General features: G+C 42.3%; 1 protein-coding gene across 2 annotated transcripts in view; it reads right to left on the minus strand.

Moving 5' to 3' along the window:
* Window positions 1-225: 225 nt before the first annotated feature.
* The window catches only part of LOC130170143 (X-linked retinitis pigmentosa GTPase regulator-like), a 297,248-nt gene continuing 275,108 nt past the window's right edge, over window positions 226-22,365 (minus strand). For both annotated transcript variants that reach the window (XM_056377305.1, XM_056377304.1), the window contains exons 8-14: window positions 19,724-19,761; window positions 15,024-15,144; window positions 12,367-12,479; window positions 11,339-11,387; window positions 6,869-6,981; window positions 3,427-3,864; window positions 226-2,799 (exon numbers count right to left, since the gene is read on the minus strand). In XM_056377305.1, coding sequence (XP_056233280.1) covers window positions 2,446-2,799; window positions 3,427-3,864; window positions 6,869-6,981; window positions 11,339-11,387; window positions 12,367-12,479; window positions 15,024-15,144; window positions 19,724-19,761 — 1,226 coding nt within the window. In that variant the 3' untranslated portion in view covers window positions 226-2,445. The remainder of the gene's footprint in view (window positions 2,800-3,426; window positions 3,865-6,868; window positions 6,982-11,338; window positions 11,388-12,366; window positions 12,480-15,023; window positions 15,145-19,723; window positions 19,762-22,365) is intronic.

Below are 22,365 nucleotides of genomic sequence, written 5' to 3' on the forward strand. Positions count from 1 at the left end.
ACACACACACAACACACACACACACACACACACACACACACACACACACACACACACACACACACACACACACACACACACACACACACACACACACACACACACACACACACACACACACAGTACACCAGAGAGAGAGAGCGTGAGGCAGGGACCAATGAGGCAGTTTATATCGGGATTTTGTTTCACAGCCACGGCCTCCTGGGAGAGAGGGGTCTGCCAATAACACTTAAGAGACAGAGCAGGAAAAGTAAGTGCTTTTATTACAGCTCATCACTCATGTAATTTCTGGCAGCATTTGTGATTACAGATCAAGTGATTGACTAACTACACATTCGGCGGCTGAGTTATGAACCGGGTGCCTACCATTCCAGCCCCGGCAGATTCTCCATGTCAGCTGTAACTCATCCTCTCTCAGGGTGCTAAATCAAAGAGCACACTGCGGCCGGAAGAGTTAAATAATAGCTTGAGCTTTATTGTAAATCTGTCAGAAATTAAACCTGCACAGACGTCGTCTTGGCCCTGATGTTGTACTGCATGGGGTGAAGACGCTGGATGGAGGGGATCAATACAGGCCCCGATGGAAGTATTGATGGATGACAGATGAAGTTGGTGTGTATGCGTGCGTGTGTTTGTGTACTGGTGTGTATATGTGTGTGTAAGGGGTAGGATTGAATCACCCCGGGGTTAGGTAGAGAGCACGGCTCAGGGTGTTTAATCGACAGATCTCACCTTGAATCGATTGGCAGGAGTCTCGCAGGGCAAAGACGTGATACACACAACCAACACTTACTCACACGCTCCAACACAAACCGTGGGGAGTGTAAGAGACGATGGGGTGGGATGAGGATGGATGTCTCAATGCCATCAGTACTGTATGGCTGTATGTAGTCAGTGTTGAGTTTGTTGCTGACAAAAGCAGATCTAAGACTCAATTCAAAAGCACTTATTATTTTAGTGATCATTTTCCAGGAGTAGCAATTCAGTATTCTTTTAAATACCTTTGCTTAGGTTCACATAATTAACATTAGTATCCTTCTCTTTCCTTTAGAAACTGGGATAAAAGTAATAAGTAGCTTTGGCGTGTATATGTATTCTTTGTCCAACTTAACTGACAACACTGTGATGAAAGTAAAACAGGAACAATAAAATATCCAATCGATATGTCAACATAACTCATAAGTTGAAAACTTCATACAATGATTTATCAACGTAAAATCAGCTCTTAATGTGGTAAAATACTTATTGTTATTATATTGCTATCATTAGTAGTACTAGTAGCAGTATTAATTTTGATATTAATATTACAAAGAATTCATTCAACTTTTATTTGTTTACATTTCAGAGTGATTAATCTAAACCAGCACTGTTAATATGTTACACAGCACCAAGTTATTAACAAAAAGGTCCTTTCTGTTAAATGTAAATAATGAAAAAAAAAAACATTATATGTGCTACTTAAAATGGAAGAGGAATTACCATGTGGTTGTGGTTGACACTGTGGCAAAGAAGCAGTTTGTGTACAGTGCAAGACTAATGAGGGACGTCTCTCTAAGAAACATGAAGAACAAAACACAGCAAAGAGCAAAGCAAACTCAAAGGGAGCTCTGTTTCCTGTAATGATCCTACTTACTTAGAGAAACCTCATCATATAGCATTATCTCCACAACAAATCAATTTCCTCACACTCAAAAGAGCCATAGTAGCATGCACATGTGACTCATACTGCAGAAACGGGCAGCCATGAAAACACTCCACCGTGAAATGTCTTACAAGAGGCCAAGATCTGAGAGGGCGTTATGTCTTTAATAAACAACATACTGTAAGTATTAAAATGAATGTGGCTCGGTAGTGTGCAGGGTTTCCAAAAAAGAAAAAAAAAAAAACTCAGCCCTCTCAAGTTCTGTTGACATGTTGAAATGTGGTGATTCAAGGATTCTGCATCTCCTACACGCAGCTTTGACTGTAAGACAAAAGTCTAATGCTTTCAGATGAGGTTAGGGTTCATGAGTGTCATTGACTGAGTTGGTTTGTAAGAGGAGCATATTTGCCAAATCACAGTGTGGGGTAAAGTGGAGCCCTTTAATGCTGATCTGGAGTCTGTTTTGGAGAGCTCTTGCAGTGCAAAAGAGACTGTTTGTCAGTCACCTTGGAGCCAAAAGTATTTAGCTTTGTATGTGGTCTCCAGAAAAAACATTATTTAGTAGATAATAGAGTGCACATTCTCTCTCCATAGCCAGTCATTTTCAGGGACTGTTGGGAAAAAATGCTAATGACTTTATGGATGAGTTGTGTATTATATCTGGGGGGTTGTACAATAAATATATTTTGATTTCATGTAGTTGACATAAACTGACATAAAAGGGTAAATATATACATTTCAAGCATTAAAACAACAGGTAAATATTAAGGGTCCACTGGTGGACAGACCTGGTCTGTGGATTTTTATAGATTATTCCAAGAAGTGTTAAAGGAAGAAACCACTCTTCTGTGTGTAGGACAGTACCTGGATGTTTCAGATGAGGAACGAGTTGGAGAAAGAGAGGCTTCGACTTGCTGGAAGGAAGGGGACATCTGAATTTGTTGTCCAGGGGTCAGACGGGGAGAAGAATTGTAAATGGGAGACTCAATTTTAGTGTGTAGTCTTGTTTTTGAATGGTGACAAGAGGCTGCCCTCTGAGCCCCAGAACCTGTACATCTCTCAGGAGGTCTGGGTTTGTGCCTGAGCTTGGGATTCTGCACAACGTTGCTATCACTCCTGGATTTTTGGAGCAGTTCAGTCAGATGTGTAGATCTCTCCTGAAAAGACAAAGACATATGAAAAAAAACAAGAATAAATGTGAAAACAGCCTGTTTTTGTACTCACAATTTGCTTAGTTACTGGGGAAATTACTTGATGCTATCCTATAATATAAAAAAAAAACAAAAATGACCGAAAACTACACAATATGTCAACATTCTTTTTTTCTAAGGAATGTATAGGCTTTTTAACTTCATTGTTAACGACTTAATGTTTGTATGTTAGTGTTCGTGCAGCAGTCCACTACTAAAGTTACACCTCAAGCCTGCCAACCACTTAATGTATACTTTCTTCTTTAATCTCAGCCAAAGTGATTCAGTGCTGCCTCTCAGAGTTCAAAACCACTTACTGTAGCTCTCTTGGACATTATAGTAAGTATAAAGAATAAGGGGTTGAGGGCCAGCAGCCCTGTGATGTTGCCAGGTCATCCCGATGTTTCCATTCACTCTCTTACTGTCAACAGTCTAATAAAAGTAAAAATGATGTTTGGATTGTACTCACTGAGACTAAACAGGGAAAGTAAAAGAAGTTTAATATGTGCAAACCTGGAAGTTTGTTTGCCTTTGAAGACATATGCAGCTGGATCGTTCAGATTTGTTCTTTGTGATAATCACATTAACACTCACCTCTTGAGCCTCAGCTAAAGCTCTGCTATGAGCTTGTTGTCCCATCAGTAGACGGGGCAGGGTGCTGGCAGTGGGTCTGCATTGCTCTCCCTCTGACCTAGGTAAAAGATGTAAAGTGGTGAAGACCACGTCTCTGCTTGTTCGGCTTCTGAGTGGTTCTTTCCTCAACTCCAGGGGCCCTGCTGTTCTGCAACCTCTCCCTCTCCCCTCCTGGTCAGATGTGATTGATGAGTGGCCATTTCCTCTCCTGTCCATCCCCGTTGCAGACCTGGCAATGGCAAACGCTGAATCATGTAACGCTCCATCTCCCTCATCTTTGTTTGGTCTTTCTTTGCGTTTTTTTTCCTCCTCTGCACTCTCACTTTCTTCATCTTTCTCCTGCTCCTCAGAGCCCTCTGGTCTCTCCAGTTTGAGATCCCGAATCCTGTGCTTGAAGTCCTGCCAGGAGGATACACAATATCTATTTAGGTTGTTCCTATTGTGACACAAGTATCCTAAATGCACAGTCAAATGACTTTTGTAGCAAAACAGACAACCTGTCAAAGTAGGTGTTTAGCTGTATCAAATGATATGATTTGTCGTAACTGCAACGACTTAAATTATTAACTCAAAACTGATTTGCTTAAATTAGAATTTGAGATCCTTTGCTTTCCCAAAAAAGCTTAATAAAAATTCATGCAACATTCATGCTCACAGTGACTTTTATATTTCATAAACAGTGTGATAATGCAGCAAAACAGGCATTACTGTAGCATTACACCAATGTAGTTCAGTAGTGATTTTTTAAAGTATATTTTTTTGGCTTTTTTATGCCTTTATTCGATAGTACAGTAGAGAGACAGGAAATGGGGAGGCAGAGAGAGGGGGAATGACATGCAGCAAAGGCCGTCCGATGCGGGACTGGAAGCGGGGCCAACTGCAGCAAGGACTGTAGCCTCTACACATGGGGTGCCTGCTTAGACCACTACGCCACACGACGCCCCACAATTTGAAATTTAGTAATTACATTTACATTACAGTTAGTAATCACAGTTAGGCTCCATTACTTTAACAATTTAAGGGTTTGCTTGTTGGCTGTCCTACCAGGAGTTTGATGGAAGCCTGATATCACTTTCCTCTCATTGCATTCAGTGGAGATACCGGTGCAGGATGTGATAGCTTGATGCAGAGACGGGAGGTGAGAAATGAGCCTCCCAGTAGCAAAAAAAATGACTTTCCATAACTTGAAATGCGCATCCTGGTAACTCCCAAAATTTTTATTTATGTTGTACATTCTTAGTTGCCTTGCCAATGTTTACCACTGGCAAGCCCAAATGCAGCTAATTAACTTGGTTTTGTGAGTTAGAGACTTGGTTGAGAGGTTGGAGATGTTGTTAAACCACGTTGTCTCATTTTCTACTTCCACATACAAATACAGACAATACAATGTACAGTATGAGTGTGGAGGCTTTGAGTGTTTTTAAAGGGATCATTGACAGAGCTGCGCTGAGGAACAAAAGTAATATAACAAGTAATGTAACTAGTTGCTTTTGCTGTTGAGTGATTAGTAACTAAAACTGGGCCAAGGTATTTCTGATTGAAGTGTATGTGCAGCAGTCAGACTTCGGTTACGTATGCATATACATGTGTGTGCTGCATATCTGCCTGTGTGTGCGTGGAGATGAGAGAATTGCCCTGGTAAAGTTGTCTTCACCATTGCACAGTATAATTCTAATTGGCTTTATTAGGGGGCTTAAATCTAATACCAGCTCTGTGCGCTGCCTTAGGCTCTATGTGTGTGTGTGTGTGTGTGTGTGTGTGTGTTGTGTGTGTGTGTGTGTACCTCTTTTTGATGTTTATGACTTACCATATCTCTCACAGAATGTTCTGTATGTAACAGACATGAGTAGATGGACAAACACAACTCTACCACAGCTATAAAACTAGAATACCTCCTCAGCCTCAGCCTGGTGCGGCACGTCTCTCGAGTCTGAGAGCAGAGCCCCAGTCAATAGGCAAATACAGAATTTAGAGGTTCAAGTTCAATGAAGCAGCAGCACTGTAGCACCAGATGTAATGATACAGACTTAAGGCAAAAGAAAAGCTGCATGAAACTGCACCGCAACATTTGACCCCATTTAAAAACTTGATACCAATTAGAGAGTTCTGAGTGTAAATTATTTAAGAGATCTCTCTCGCTGAACACACACAAATATTTTTTATGGGCATGCACGCATGCATGCATGAATGTGCATGTGCACTGACACAATCTCACACATTAACCTATGAACATATACACCCATTCCTGTGCACACACGCACGCACGCACACACAGACACGCACACATACACACACACACACACACACACACACACACACACACACGCGCACACACACACACACACACACACACACGCGCACACACAGATTCCACCATGCTCTGGAAACAGACTTCTTAATGAAGCCTTCCCCAAGTGAAAGTAGAGCAGGAATACATACTGGCCCATTTCTGCCTTCAGTTCACCCTCCTCTCCTCGCGCTCTCTCTCCCCCTCACCTTCTCCACATCATTTGTTTTATTCATGTTTCGTTGTCTTTCTCTTTTGTCTCAATGAGTTAAATCACAACCCCTAATTTATGGCTACAGGCAAAGACACTTCCACAAACAAACTGGCTGATGAGAGTGGATGACTGAAAACATACGCGCAGAGTGGTGTGTGTAAATCTTAAAATGTCTGTTACTGTCTTTTTATCTGTGGTTATTTACATAAGAAATGACAACGTGTGTATAAGAATGGCTGTGATGCAAAATGAAAAAGGCTGTGCACTGGAGGAGAGGGGAAGTGTGTGTGTGTGTGTGTGAGAGAGAGAGAGAGAGAGGGGGAGAGAGAGAGTAAATCCAGTGACATTGAGTGGGGAGCACTCAGGTGTGGTGAGAGGATTATACAAAACCCTGAGTATGAATGACAGTAAACACCTGAATGACAGAGAGATGGGGAGGGGCGGGAGCTTGAGAGTTTTTGTGTGTGTGTGTGTGTGTGTGTGTGTGTGTGTGTGTGTGTGTTTGTGTGGCTCTGGGTGACAATTTAGTGGTCCTCACTGATATTCTGAGAGGTGAGTGAATATATTTACTTCTTAATGTTTTGAGGGTTGTGCTGTTTACCCAAGTGCAACTTGTTATACTGTATCACTCGCTACTGATATGTTCATTTACAGCATGTAAAAAGAAACTGGAAAAAATGAATGAAAGAGGGTTTGAGAAGCAAACAATGGGTGCGTGGGAATGAGGATATCAACAAGGCAGGCAGGGAGTGTGGAAGAGGAAGATATCAATCAGGAGCAATCCACTGCAAGAGTTAGGGAGCTGTTGAGTTAGCAAATGGGTTACAGATTGAGCTATACAGTATGCAAGTAAGTCAATAAATGGGCTATAGAACAAGAAAGAGGAGGTGTGTTTATCTTACTTGCACTGTGTTTTCTTTCTCTGCATGCTCCGTCGGTAGGGGACTGCTGACATGGTCTCTGAGGAGAGCTTCACATTCTGGGTGATCATATTCTCTGTTCTCCTCTCTGCTCGCTGAAACACAAACACACCTCTCAGAATCTCCAATCATCACTTTAAAAGATTTTTTAAAAAAGAGCAATAAAAAAAAAAAAAAAGACATTAAAGTGCTGATTTTCTCCATTTCATAACGCTTCAGTTGCCATGTCACTATTGAAACACCATTTAAAGGAGAGAGTGTGTCAATTTCGGTTGCTGTGCAATTGAGCAAGCTGGAGGCAGGTCAAACTATCTTACGTTGCATTGTCAGTACAACCCTGTTGATTTTTGTTAACTTGCATGGTTAAGTAAAAACGTACATTTTTTTTTTTTTTGCAAGCTATTAGCAGGAATGCCAACACATTCGTCCCCCTACTCTTGTGGAATGCTCAAAAGTGTTTTTAACCTTTGGCTTAAGGTTAAATTCAGAAGAGAGCAATACATGTCAATTCCTAGATCTGCTCTTAGTGAAATCCCTCACCTCTAGAGCTATATCGCTGTACAGTGCTGACTCTACATGAAGCGTGACCCCGTTTCCCCCACGGCGACCCCCTCCTTCCCCTCAGCCTTGGAAGATAGAGGAGCACAGGGGAGAGGCATGCCAAGGCAGTAGACACTTTTAAGCAAAGATTAAAGGTTTTTCTTTTTAATCAGTCATTTGGCAGCGATGTTAGCATTTCACCCTGGTGCGGCTAAGGATCAATTTTTAATGCTGCTGTGCAGAGAGCAGACAGGGTGATTGGCAAGAGAGAAGCTATTTACAAAGGATCTATTTACAAATTTTCCATAGAAATATGCAGAGGGCACAATTGACATCTCTTACAGAATTTTAAATAAGCTTTCTCCCTCTTTTCACTTTGTCACGAGGCACGACCTCTGTGAGCCCCCGATGATCACTGCTCTGCGAGTATGTGTCAATGCATGTGTGCGCGTTCGCTCGCATGAAACTCACATGTAAGAATAATAAAGGATTCTACACCTCTCCCTTGTGTTGCACTGTGTTGTATTTCTCCGTGTTGCGCTGCCAGGGGCTGGGTAACTAGGTCAATCAACCCTGGTGTAAACACATCACAAGAATCCACCAAGAACATGCTAATGACAATGACTCTTTTTTAATTTATACCTCTACTTTTCCTACTCTTCTATGCCACAGTAAAGCTTTACATAAACACAGTATAACTCCTTGAGGGATGTCAACCTAAGCTTGTGTACATCTAAGGAACAATACTAGCAGGTAGTGGATGTTCTTAAGGTGCGTGCCCTCCTTAGCAACAACTACAATAAAAGTCTAAGTTATGACCATGTTTGTGGTTGTTGACTTAAACTGACTTAGTACAAAGACATGTTTCTTTGAGTGGGACAAGCATCACAATAATGTGAACCTACAGTAAATTTGAGTGTAGGTGGTGATCTTTGAGAGGTGTACCAGTCTGAAAGGACACAGTCCAGCACAAAAAAGGGACAGAGAACTGAAATCTTCAGACCCTCACAAGTTCATGTCTGTGCTGGCATGACAATACTGCAACCCCCATATATCAGTCTTCAAATCCATCCGTGAATCAATCCATATATCCATCCATCCATTATCCAACCGTCCATTCATCCGTTATCCAGCCATCCATTCATTCATTCATTCATGCAGTCAACCAGCCTTCCAGCCGACCAACCCACACATCATTGATCCAATGATTGACCCTGCACTGGCTGGATCAATACTCTCTTAAATGGCATCATTGTAAGCGCTTAGGCACAATGGCCAGCCGTTGTTTGTGCAGTTCATTTCCAAGGTAGCAAAGCTGTGCAGGGCTCTAACCCGAGTCAACTCTCCTTTCCCCTCCGCTTACTTGATCACACCAAAGGGAAGAGAGGAGGGCACTGAAAAAGGCGTTGAGCAGCGAACATCCTGTATACATGCAACAAAAGGGGCAGTGGTCCGTGCACAACTACCTGTAATGACTCACGATGACTAGATACTTCAAATAGATGCCTGTAGATACAGCAGTTTTACCGACACATAACTGCGCTGGTACACAAGCAAGACAGACAGACAAGAGTAACAGCATACACTGAAACATTAATAGATAAAAGAAGTCGTGTGTGATGGTGCAGATCAATATAATGAGGTGCAAACTGAGGGTAAAGTTAAAGTGAACCATGAGACACACACCTAGCACAACTAAATAACTATAATGTTACACTATGTAACGCATTTTTTATCTTGTAGAAAGAATTACTGCAGGCCACTGTAGAAAAGGTATTATTTAACCAATATTAACCTGGAGGAGCAGTAGGATTCAGCAGACTCATGTTCAGTATATCACTGTGGAGCCTATTGTGGCTTGGTGTGCATACAGAAACCCTGTTGGGTTAGAGCTGGGGCTAGGTCTTGGCACTAAATGACTGGGACTCTGACAAGTCTCGGAGTTCTGTCACTGCGGTTCACAGGTCTTGTTAGCCAAGGTGTCGGCAGGGGTGGAAATGACTGTGTGTGAGTGTGTCTGTGTGTGTATGTGTGTGTGAGGTGAACATTAGACAGCACTCCTACCTCCACCTCCTCACCTGACACCAGCAATAAAACTAAACAGGCCAAGGTGCTATGCTATGTGTGTGTGTGTGTGTGTGTGTGTGTGGATGTGTGCACGGAAAAAAGGGGCATGTGTGCTGCAGGGTTGTTGCTGCTGTCACCAATTTGCCAGGGCCTCCAGATGGGAGTTGGAGCAAGGTGACGGAGCTGTGGCTTGATAAACACAGAAGCCCTGCTTCGATTTCCCATCCAGTCCACTTTGGAAACACATGGTTCTTCCTGGGCGCTCCTGGCCCCGGGACGAAGGAGGAGGAGGAGGGGGCAAGAGGGGAGGAGGGGAGGAAGAAGGAGAGCCACAAGGGAGATAAGGTGATGGGTGTGCGGTGAGGGAGAGGAGCAGTCAGGAGGAAGGTTGAGTGAGGGAGTAATGAAGGGGAGGTAGAGTATGTGGTAGAGATAGGAAGAAAGTAGAAAGAGGTGACAGGCCTTGTGGGATCAGGTGTATTGACTTCTAACCAGATGACAGAACTTCTATGCTTTCATGGGCTGAGAAATAAAGATAGAGGGATGTGAACTAAGAAAAATGGAAGTAAACTTCAAAACAACCACTTACACTGTCCAAAAAACATTCTTTAAAACAACAGAAACACACAGGCTCAACATCCTCTTCTGAGTCTTTCCCTCCATCTCTTTCACTTTTGCTTGGAAACAACTTGCAGTGTTCCGCCTTTCAACTGACATCTGAAGTTTAAAGACCAGCTCCAGTTGGAGGAGCAGAGGAGTGTCAGTGAGGGAGGTGGGGCACCGAACTCCCCTCTGCCCCCCTAGAGAGTTAAGGAGATCACATTTTAACCCCCCCCCCACCAAACCCCAACCTGCCGCTCCTCTCCTCCATGCCTCAACACCAACATAAGAGGACAAGTGTGGGCTTTAAGCACCAGTGATCAAACACGAGCGGCTGCTGGGTGTGCTAGGCTCAGGACGGTTGGCCTAATAGGATTGGAAGCCCCCAGGTGAGCCAAAGGACACCTCCAATCAGTGTGATTAGCCAAAGGCTGAGCAGCATTTCTAGCTATAGCACTGAGAGTGATGTACAGTGCTAAAAGGATCACATGGGTTGTGGAGAACGCAAGCAAGTCACGGAGCGCAGTGCCATGTTGTTTGATGGTGCGTGTCAAAGTTTTGTGTGGGATTGATGGAGTTTAAAGTTGCACGCAGTTTTAATGTGTCAGAATGATCTTGAGATTTTGAGTGTTTGCTAATCATTATTAAGTTCACAGAAGCGTGTGATGGGTGTAGCTGTGGAATAATCTTGTCTTTCTGGCTACTTATAAATACAATGTATGTTGTATACATGTATGCGCACAGCCTTAATGCAAGACTACACATGCATAGGCACACACAAATGTGATGCAAGGGTAAACACGCACATCTGCAACATGCCCAGATACACACACACGCACGCACACACACACACACACACACACACAGGCTTTTATAAACTCATCATATCCAAAAAACAATTACGAGAGACTGAGCTCATCACTGACTAAGCAAAAGTCATCCAGCGTGTAAAACACACAATATAATTAGCACACATCAAGCTGCTGGGTCCTACTGTGCATTAATGATGCTTCCCTCTGAAGTGAATTATGGTGTGATGAGTGAAAAGTGAGTGAGGAGGGGCTTTGAGGAGGAGCAAGACATAATTTGGAGAAAGGGAAGAGAAGCCAGTGAAGAGGGGGAAAGGGGAGAAGAGGAGGAATTTGACTGGTTTACCTTCGGTGACCCACTCTCGCTGCTCCAGAAACAATTAAAGATTAAAGATTAAAGATATGAACAATAAGGGATGGACGATCGGGTACTCACTTGTGGTGAGGGCCATCATATGCCAGGTACCACAGGCAACATCACACACCTGCAATAAAATGAAAACAGTTTTTAGACTTTAAAACAAAAGTGTAACATTTCAAAGCAGCTGAGAACTTTTCCATGCATATGCACTTTTGTATTATGCTAAATCGAATGGAACTGTAATTAGAGAATAAATGACACATAATGTTGATGTGGTAAATATCACAGTGAGGAATCATTCTCAACTGTAAAGCATAGGCCAGTTAAGGACAAAAAGATTTTGATTCAGAAAGTTTATTGTTTGGAGTTTTTGCTTACACCTCTTTGTGCAAGATAAGATCTCCATTAAAGATTCACTTGTTTTCCAGGAAGGATATGTGCAAAATGTCTAAAGTTATGATATGTTACTTGTCTGGACTTATGCTATATATTTTTTGAGCCATGTACTTACAATATCGCAAATATGTCCACCAATTTTCAAACCCAGTGAAATCTGTGATTTTAATCATGGTAACACGTTTTATTTGGTTGCCTGTCAATAGCATCATATCCCCTGTGCGCATGCGGCGGCATTTTGTTTGTGTGCCAGATGCGGTCAAAATTTACTTTTTATACAGTTTTAAGGCATGTTCATAAGATACACTTTTTACACTTGGTCATTTTAAACTATGTATTTTGCACTTTAGCCTCCTCCCTAGATTTGTGGCACCTTCACCAGCTGTGAGAGGCTAAACACCTGCTTTGACGTCATTGATTGGGGTGTGGTCAGGAGTGCTATATTCTTTAAACTTTACACCCATTGAAAGCAGTGCAGAATCAGCTTTTTTAGCCGTATGTAATTCAGTGTGGACTTACCCTTTAAGAATTTATGCATATCCAGCTAAAACTCATATACTGAGAAAATCCTGCGGCTTTCATCTACTTGAGGAGCCTGAAAACATAATTTGTCTTTCACTCACTCACTCACTCACTCACTCACTCACTCACTCACTCACTCACTCACTCACACACACACGCACACACGCTCACACGCTCACATCTACCTTTCTGCCTGCCAGTGGAACAGACTGGGGGGTCCGGAGCCTTTTGAGGCCTGGATGGCCACTGACCCGGGACACACAAGGGATCTGACCCCAGAGAAACAGCTCTCCACCTGCTGCAGATATGAACAACAGGGGTAAATGTTAAGAAATACATGCCAGTGCTACGATGACAAATATTATCTTAACTATGAAAAGTAAAATGACCCATATGAGAAGGACGTGTTGATATGATCCTCTCATGTTTCCCATCCCCACCAATGTATTACCAGCACCATGGATCATGGGTCCTTGATCATATTTACAAGGGACTTTTGAATCGTAACACGCATATTTTGTGGTCAAGGCAGAATAACAGAGCTAAGTGCCAGAAGTGGTTCTCTCCATCAGTCCACCGCATATTAGCTTGTTCCTGAACCTTACAGCTCAGATTTCCTCCAAATTCAAAAAAGAAACACTGACCCCAATTAAGAACCGTTAAATGAAATAGAGAATTAAATCCTGTCAGTTTGGTTTGGTTTAGGAGAAGCAGTTGATGTACTGCACTGTATTGAGACGGTAACCCCACCCACACCACGCGCACACACTCACCTTTCTTCATGGCGTGCTGAGCAGAGGGAGCACAGTCTCAGCTGGCACTTATCAAAGACACACACACACACAGTGTATGTACTCACATACAGCAAACACTCAAGCATCCACTCACTCATACTACCTCAGTCTGCCTATTTAAACCTGCCACTAATAAATTTATATTTACTGCCTGCATTGAGGACTTTTAAATTATGGCGTACAATAAACCTGGCACACACATCTCAAAAGCTCTTTCAGGGGATGTTAAAGCAATATAGTAAGCAATTTTCCAAAGTGGATTACAAATTTCACATCCAGGTTTTATTGCACATTACGATAACTTAACCACATCTAAATGTTCCGCATAAATGGGAAATATGTGCTGCTTAATATGCTATTTTTCATTTTTTAAGAAGCGCTTTGCAAACCCTGCCAAGCAAGGGAGCATGCTGGTTTGTGTGGTGGGGGAGTCAATAATCTTTATGAGGTGGATTTTAATTACAAGGAGATAACTGAGTATCCTCCTCACGGCAGGCCTCCATCAATCTCTATTCTGCATCAAGCTGTACATAGACTTGGCGCGCACACACAAAAACGCAGGCACGCACAAACACAGACGCGCGCGCACGCACACAGACGCAGATACCCTTTCAGACATGATTGATCAATCAATCAGTAATGTATTATTTTCATCTCAGTGAAGCAAACCTTCTAAAAGCTTCTGAGGCAGGCGTTTCTCGATGGCGTTTTACCACACACACAGACACGTGCTTACACTACTAACATACACGCACAAACACATACCGACTGACAGACACAGAAACAGACACAGACAAACACACACACGTACAGAGACGCTGGCAGGGTAATCCAGCTAAAAAAGGTTAAGGCTGATGTTTTCCCAAAGAACGACCGTCTGTGAAAGGTCAGATCAATCATGTGCTAAGCATGCCTCGTAAGCAATCCATAAAGAGCTTGTTTTAAATAATAACATTTTATAGATCACCTAAAGACATAACTGTACCAGAGGCAAGCAGGGCTCTACTCTCCAAATAGTGTTCACCACGCCAAGAATTCAAATGGGACCAAACTTAATATGTTCACTGCAGTTCATTTAATGAACCAGTGGCATTTCCAGCGAAACTGCGCACACAGTGCCAGCAGACGTCTCTGTTCAACAATAGGCAATTCTTTTAACAGAATATTGCAGCACAGCAGTATACTGTAAATGTGCCCTGGTCTTGAAACAAGTACAATGCCTTTTCTCTTTAAGTGGCTGATGTTACATTTGTAGTGTAACCACTTTAATTCCATCTGTCTGGCAGAAGGCAAGTGGCAATTGAAGGAGAAGTAGTTGCCTGACACTTTGTAATGGTGTAAATGTATTAGAACTAGTTTCGTGGCAGTTCAGTCGCTCCCTATGAAGCAGAGGGGAGATGAATCAGATCGCTGAAGATCATACAAGTTAGAGACTGAAGACAGAGAAAGGTAAAACTGGACCATCTGCAACTAGCTGTTTTTGAATTCAGTTAGCAAAGAGGGCTCTGAGTTTGGCTTTTTAGGAATTGCAGGAGAGACAGTGCTTCCTTATCTCCCAGACTTATTAATAACAAAGTAGCTACAGGGATCGACATATCTTAGTAGTTTAGGGGATATCTGGTTGAACAACAAATCAATTCATTATGTACTTCATCTACCACATAACATTGAAACGGGGTGCCGTATTGCACAATTTTGCTTGGTTTAAGAGATATTGAGAGCTAATGAGGTTGAATTTGTGCTCCGAGTGGTGTCATTTGAGGACACTGAATCCTTGTTGTGTTAATTAAAACTCAATGAAATGATGTAGATGAAAAATTAGCATGGCTCAAAGCCACAGTGAGGGATACTGTTGGGAAAATAAGGTTTTCAAGTTAATAAGTTGTTTTATATATTATGTCGAGTGAATACAACTTTTAAGGATTTTGGAGATTTGAGTTAAGCTGTGTTATTTTATTGTACTTAACACTTTAGGCCAAACTAATTATGTTGAGAGAAAGACGAAACCTCTCTACGGGCTGCCAAAGCAGGTCGGATACGAGGCTCACCTGTGACAGCGGCACTGTAGCTGTCCCCTGCCTGTATCTGCATGACTTCTGCTAGCTGGGAGTAGTCGAGAAGAAAAGGAGTAGCGATGTGAATCCTGTCCTCTCCAAGTCCAAGCTGTCCCTGCAAGCAAAATAATGATACAGTGTCAGTCACAGGATTAAATAAAAGTTTAATCCCAATGATTTCATTGCTCGTAGACAGAATAGTTAAATAAAGACACATGCCAAAGTGGCATTTCAATTTTGGGGAAAGAACAATTTTCCAGTTTCGTGCGGCACCAGTAAGTGACTCCGATCTGTCTTTCATCTCAGCCTAATTCATTCTGCCCTGACATTCCTGAATGTAAGCATGGTTGTTAGATTTGTCAAAGAGGGCTTGTATACCATATCCGAAGCATCATAATCTAAGTGCATCTCTGTAAAGCCCTGTTATAATATCTGCTTCGTGTGGTTATATATGACGCAGGGAACTGGCAATTCATCTGACTCAAACCGCTGTCACTGAGGATATACTGTTAAAAAAGGCACATTGCATATTTCTTTCAGACTAAAAGTCTACTGTGTTTCATGTTTCATTTACCATCATGTACAACTGCCTGGCAATGCAATCCCTCATCGGTGAGTGTGTCTGTGTAAAAACTCTATTCAAACACAAAAGCTTAATAACCTTAGCATCTCGTGCAGCACAATAGAATGCATTGTCCTCAATTTACATCTCTTTCTCTGCGTTATAAATGGTGAGGGTGTTCAATTTGACTTCTCTCAGCTGTCCTGCTCCTGCTCGCTCCTGCAGAGACAAAGGGATTTCTGCGCTGTGCTCATGTGCACGTCAGCATGCCCTGGCATATGTTTGAAAGTGAGCACAATATGTGTGGGTTTACATTTCAACTGTGTGTGTGCGTGCCACGCAGTAATCTGGGTCTTTAATTGCTTATTCGAATGTGCGCTACTGTGAGGATTTGTAGATGCGCCGCAGCATATGTTCCCGCTGTGAGTGTGTGTGTCTATGTATTTATAGGTGTGAGTGCATGTGCTTCCATCAGAGTGTGTGAGTGTAGGTTTGCTTGCATTTTAGGTACAGTAAGTGAGCAGATGTGTCCATACCTGAGTTTTTGCGCGCCTGCATGTGTTTATACTTGTATATGTGTATTTTTGTGTGTGTCTGAGTGAATGAGCACTGTCAGGTGCTGCTCCATGCTGTGCCAGCTGCATCTGGAGCCATCTGTGTTGGGGGCTCAGTGGGAGGGGAGCGGATGACTTTAATGTACTTGAACCCCAGACAGACCTTTCCCAGACAGTTGTCAGTATGAAACCAAGACAACTGGGCCCAGTCAAGCTGAACCGGCTGATCTGGGAGGTGAGCAGGAGACAGACGCTTTGGTTACACTGTAACCCCGGTCAGACTCACTAGGGAACCGCTGGCAGTCAGATACACACAAACACTGGAATCTGTTTGTTCCAATGATAGAATAGCAGTGTTTTATATCAGAGGCCACTCTTTCTTAGCTGTCAGGGTTCTGCTGCCTACTTTCTACAGTGGAATTCAGGTTAACTTTTTTCCACCTGCCTCTGCGCCTACAATTTTGTATGTGTCTGTATCAGGAGATTTGCAACACATACAAAATATATTGCAAAATTATTTTAGATGTCTAAGATACATACAATGTATCAGAGAGAACGGGGTGGAGAAAAAGAGAAATGGGTTGATGAGGGAAAATAGCTTTTTGGTATTTTTGGTATAAAAATATGTTTTATTTCTTTTCAAATTCCAGCTAATGTTTGCACTCAAACTTCTAACATCAATGGCACTTGGTTGATTTTGAAAACCATTAAAAATACATACTACTAAGTGTTCTGCTTGTGTTAACATGTATAAATATTATTAATATCTAGTAAAGAATACAACATGTGAAACTTAAAGTTTAGACATGTCCTTGATTGTCAGGATTTACTTGTCATCACCCTCTTATTCTCAACAAAGCATCACATAATAAACGGATATCTTTCAAAATGACAACTGCATTCAACACTTCACCCACAAAACTACGAACAGCACATTGCATCAACACACAGTCCTCCAACACAAAGACAAGACAGAGGCCTAGTAATGATCTTGCAGCAACAATATGATTAGTGAAGCACAAAATCAATTAATGCAGCAGTAGAATCAATAGGTGTCTCTCAGCATATATGTCCTGCAGTTAATTAATAAACAAAAAGGACATTAAGCAGCAGAGCATCAGACTGTGGCAACGACTGTCATCAGTCATGACGTGTGTACTGATGGCATCAGCAGGAAGGAAAAGGGAAAACATAGACAGATATAAATGTGAGCATGGCGAAATACCAAACACACCCACAGGCAAAGACGCTTACACTATGTACACATACATTTGAGAGCACGAGCATGCACGGACACAAACTAATATACAAACACACTCATGCATGTGCCATCACACACACACACATGAACATGTTTCCATATTTCCTTTTTTTTTTTTCTCATGTTCTCTTCTCTCACACAGAGGCGGGCCTGTAGATACATGGTATCAATAATGCTCATTTTACTGTACTGCTGCAGCCCAGACCATATTAACACCAATTTGGAACAGGCCCAGGGTTCGATGAGGCCTGAACTGTGTTGGAACCAAGCCCGGGGTTTCCACCACCATCAGGGCGACTCCTTTATTATTTACCATGCCTGATGAGTCACCCTCATCATTACATTACAGACAGGATTGCAATTGACAGGCCGGATAGCCACACTGAGCCGAAGCCACACCTCAGACATATATAAACACATGGTACAAGCTATTGCTTCTCAACTACATTTCTCCAGCCTGAAAAACAACAGCACTGTTTGTGCTTTAGCTTCATGTAATCTGTTGCTAGTAGTAATACTGATAACTATTTAGATGAGAATGTTTTACATTTAAAAAGAGTGAATCTGAAAGCGATTGTTTACTCCACAAAACATCTGATATACCACTTTTCGTTCTCCTGCTTGCTTTAACACTTACTTGCTACCCCTGTTATGCTGTTACCATATTGATTCTGGCTGTGGCATGCGCTCTCTGACATCATTCAAATTCCTTCTCACCTCAATCATGTGATACAGCGCAGGCCGTCCGTCTTTTAGTCTCAATAGGAGGAAAACAATGAGATTTCTATCGGTAATACTATTACCAGCAGTAATAGGGTTAGAGCTGCCTGGGTTTACCTTGGTAAGGCAGCGGAGAACTTTATTAGGTTTAAGACCTTTTGCTTTTCTACTGCTACTGATACATAAGAGCCTTTAAGCCCCAGAGAGAAGAAGGTATGAGCTTAGTAAAAAAAAAAAAGTTCAAGATGACCCATCATCCCACGTCTCATCCAGAAAAAAACAAAGTGTTATCTTTCAGGAGGTGGAACCTTTCTTATTTTCTTACGTGTTGACGGGAGTAGTTTCGGTGTGGCACTTTGCGGCTGATTACAGGAGGAGTCTTAATCAGGTGGTGCAGTCTGCTCGGGGCCCCTGGGGCCAAGAGTGTGCTACATCCTGTCAGACTGCACAGAGAAACAATCAATCATCAGAACGGCTCCAAGACGGAGGAGAGAGAGAGAGTGCAGGAAGATAGGATAGATGGAGGAAGAGTAAGAAAAAAATGTAAAAAGAAGTGTAGAGTGGAAAGGAATAAGGATAGAAGAAGAGTGAGGGAGGAGAAAAGATAGGAGAAAGAGGAGAAAGAAAGAACGTGATGTGGGGAGAGGGAAAATAGACAGTGCCCTTGCAGAGACTAACTTAGAGTTATATAGACGTGAGGACGCTTATGAAAATCCAATGAGTCTAGTTAGACTAGAAGCCACCCTGCAAAATAAAAGTGCAGTGTGGAAGCCAAGGCCACGTCAAAGCTCATAACAGCTGATGTCTAACATTTTCATTGCTCCCCCCGTCTCTCTAACCTTCACCTCCATGTTTGTTTCACTGTCTTGGCAAAGCGTCATCCTTGCTGTCACGTCGTAAAAGTGATCACATTTTGGCTGTGGTTTCAAACGACCTCACAGATAAACACCAAAGCTGGGAGGAAAAAGAATCAGAGAGAGAGGGGAACAGAGGGATTGAGGTGGGCCTAGGTTTTACACTCTCTGGGCTCTGTCTGAGGGCTGTGTAATGATGCGGCACTTTAAAGAACGTCTTAAATGAAAGGCCAGAACAATCCTCAGTGACAGGTGGGATTCTTTATCTAACAGAAGAGGAGAAACAGGGCAGGGCCAACAAACACACACACACTGCCTCACATGCACATACTTTTGGCTCTGCACATTCAAAGGGGCATGCACATGCATAAACTACAGTAGATTCCACAAAGAGGATTTCCTGCTCTGTCCATGTGAGGCAGAGGAGTTGAAATGGACAAACAGCAGATCCCATAAAGGTGATTTATAGAATTTAAAAAGATGTACGTTCTTGGCACACCATGAAGGATATTAAGTGCATGAAGGGAGGGCTCGGACACAGAGCACCCCAAAACCTTTTAATCTCTACTCTGGCAAAAAAAAAAAAAAAAAAAGATCTTCTCAAAATGTTTGAAAAAATGGAAGACGTTTGTGTGTGTGAGGGGGATGGTGTGTTTGTGCAATATGAAAAAAGCCTGAAGTTCATGGTTGTGCTTATTCTGCCTCTCCTGGCAGGGCCAAAAGTGGAAAAATGTTTGGCTCACCTCTTGCCCCATCCCCCAGGAGAAGACATTCCCACCATCTGAAAAAAGAAAGAAAGAAAGAAAGAGAGAGGAAGAGAGAGAGAGAGAGTGAGGAAGAGAGACAGAGAGAGAGAGTACAATAATCCAACAGTCCGCAACAAATTTAAGTGAGGCAACATATAGAATCCTGGGGTTAAAATAGAAAAGAGAAAGAAAAAAACAAAAGCGGAAGGAGAGAAGGGAAATGCGCAGCTGACAAAAGTGGCTCAAGCATCATACATCAAGCACTTGTTACCTCTCCCGGTGCTTGTGATTGCACATGACTGCAAACAAGTCAGTGATAAAAATCTGAAGAAAGATGAGACCGATCGGGCTGGCTTTAAAGATCATCAATCACGGCCATGTAAGCTCAGATATTATTAGTTCAAGTAAAGCTGCACTCTTCCATTTTATGGACATCATAAAAGACTTTGGGGGGGGTGGGGGGGGGTGGAGGTGGAGTGGAGGAGATCCCCCAGTGTTTTAACTAGGACTGGGATGGATGTGTTTGGAAAAGCAGACCGGATGGATGGACAGCTCTAATGTAGTAACGCTAACTGAATCACTCACACTGCACCAGGCTCCCCAGGGGAAGGAATGTGGGATGGGAGTATAAGGCCCCACTTACAATATGTGTAAGTAAAAGTGTATGGTGAAAAGGGCTGTGGATGTTTGCGCGGTGTGATATATGTGTGTAACTTTGTGCGTGTATGACCTCTTGGAAGTTTGGTGGCAGCACATATGGACCCTGGGGCTCATTAAATGCAACACAATAATAGTAACATTGTGTGTGTATGTGTGTTTACAGTGCACGGTGTAGCTGGAAAATGAAGTGATTATGTGTACATGCGCATTTTCGGTGCAGCCAGTTGGACAAGCAGGCAGGGCACATCCCTTGGTGCAGTAGGTGTTGATTTTAGAGATCACTACCGATCACAAATGAGACCCGAGTTAAAATAAAACAGATTCAAGATGGCAATAACAGGTGCACACACTGTGCTCAGTTTTACTGTCAAAATGTGACACTTTTATTAATCTGCTGACGGGTACTTGTTTTACAATGAAGAGTCATAACTTATGTGATGACTAATGATAGTTTGTAAAAAAAATATCCATGTGGCTCTGGTTAAGTTGGTAAAAATATTCACACCTTAAAAATACATTAAAGAAATCATACTTTAAAAATATATATCAATCTAAAGTAGATTTAATTTTATTTTGCTATTGTACAATTTATATATCTTGGTCATATTCTTGTTATTGATCAGAGATTATATCTCTAAATGTATCTTGTCTAGACATTTATTCATATGTAGTTTCTGGGGTAATTGATGTTAACAGTCCTATAGGGTAGGATCTTAATATAACTTGTTTGTATATTCTGTGCGTGCTCTAACACCTGTTCACATACTGACACCTGTTGTCCAGCAGTTTTTTCTAAATGATGTGCATTTTCTTGTCTGGTGAAGAGCTATTATTTGATTCTCAATGTTGCTTTTGTCTGTCAGCCGTTACATGCAATAATATAATGAGTTGAAAAAAAGAAAAAAACAGTCAGTGGAACGATCCAAACACGTGTAGGATTTCCAGAGACGATTTTTACTAATACTTTCTACTAAAATATTTGTCAGTCCTTACCTCTGCTCCCTGGGCAATGTCTCTGTTTTCTATTTCACTTATTCCTCACAACTTTTTTTCCCTTCTCTCTCTCTCTCTGCCTGCCAGTGAGGACATAAAGGCCAGTGTGAAGTCCATCACTGCCTGGTGAATAGCTGCCCTTTGTGCCTCAGAACTTAATTCACAGACTGAAAGGACCCCAGCCCTGCCATAGCACCTCTGTGTACTGCCTGATTTAAAAGCGCTTGCATGTCCACTGAGGTCTGCCTGAAAGCTTTCTGTTGTGTTAAACATACAAGGTTAAGTCAAGTTTTGAGGATACGAAAATCACAATGCTGACATGGAAACAGCAGTTTTTTTTTTTTTTTTTTTTTTTTTTTTTTTTTAAATACCAAGTTGTGAATATAAGCAATTCCAGTGCCAACACTGCTCTCACAGTCACTAACGTCTGTATTGTTGTCAAGGAAACCTTGCTGTTTTTTATGGTTGCCTTGACCTTATTCAGTATATGGACCCTCTCACCCCTCCATGCATTACAATTTTAACATACCCAAAGTAACGTCATTACAGGCAGCTCATGGCAACAATGTCATTCGGAGGTTGTGCAGTAACTTATAATTTGTATTACCATTTCAAGCAACATGACTTTTCTGTTTTTCCTACTTTGGCATTTGTGAAAATGGATGGTTGCAGAGGGCATCAATAACACTCCAACCTCTCTACTCGTCTTTCTCTCTCCTTCCTCAGAGACTTTCGCCAGGCTTGTTAGGCCTGACACTGGCACCCTAGTGAACAAAAGGACTGCACGGCTTAGGGCTGCCCTGGAATGTCAGCGGGTTCACATTTCACATGCAGATGCGTGACCCCAGAGCCCTTTAGTGGGAAGGTGCGCTTTAACCTCACAGAGAGGCAGAAGGAGGGGGAAAAGGGGGGTAAGGGGCACCTTAAGGGGAATCTGGGATGGGGGAAGGGGTAAAAAATAAGAATGTCTGAGTTTGCGCTGCTTG

This window comes from Seriola aureovittata, chromosome 5 (assembly GCF_021018895.1).
Source record: "Seriola aureovittata isolate HTS-2021-v1 ecotype China chromosome 5, ASM2101889v1, whole genome shotgun sequence".
Taxonomy (NCBI): Eukaryota; Metazoa; Chordata; class Actinopteri; order Carangiformes; family Carangidae; genus Seriola; species Seriola aureovittata.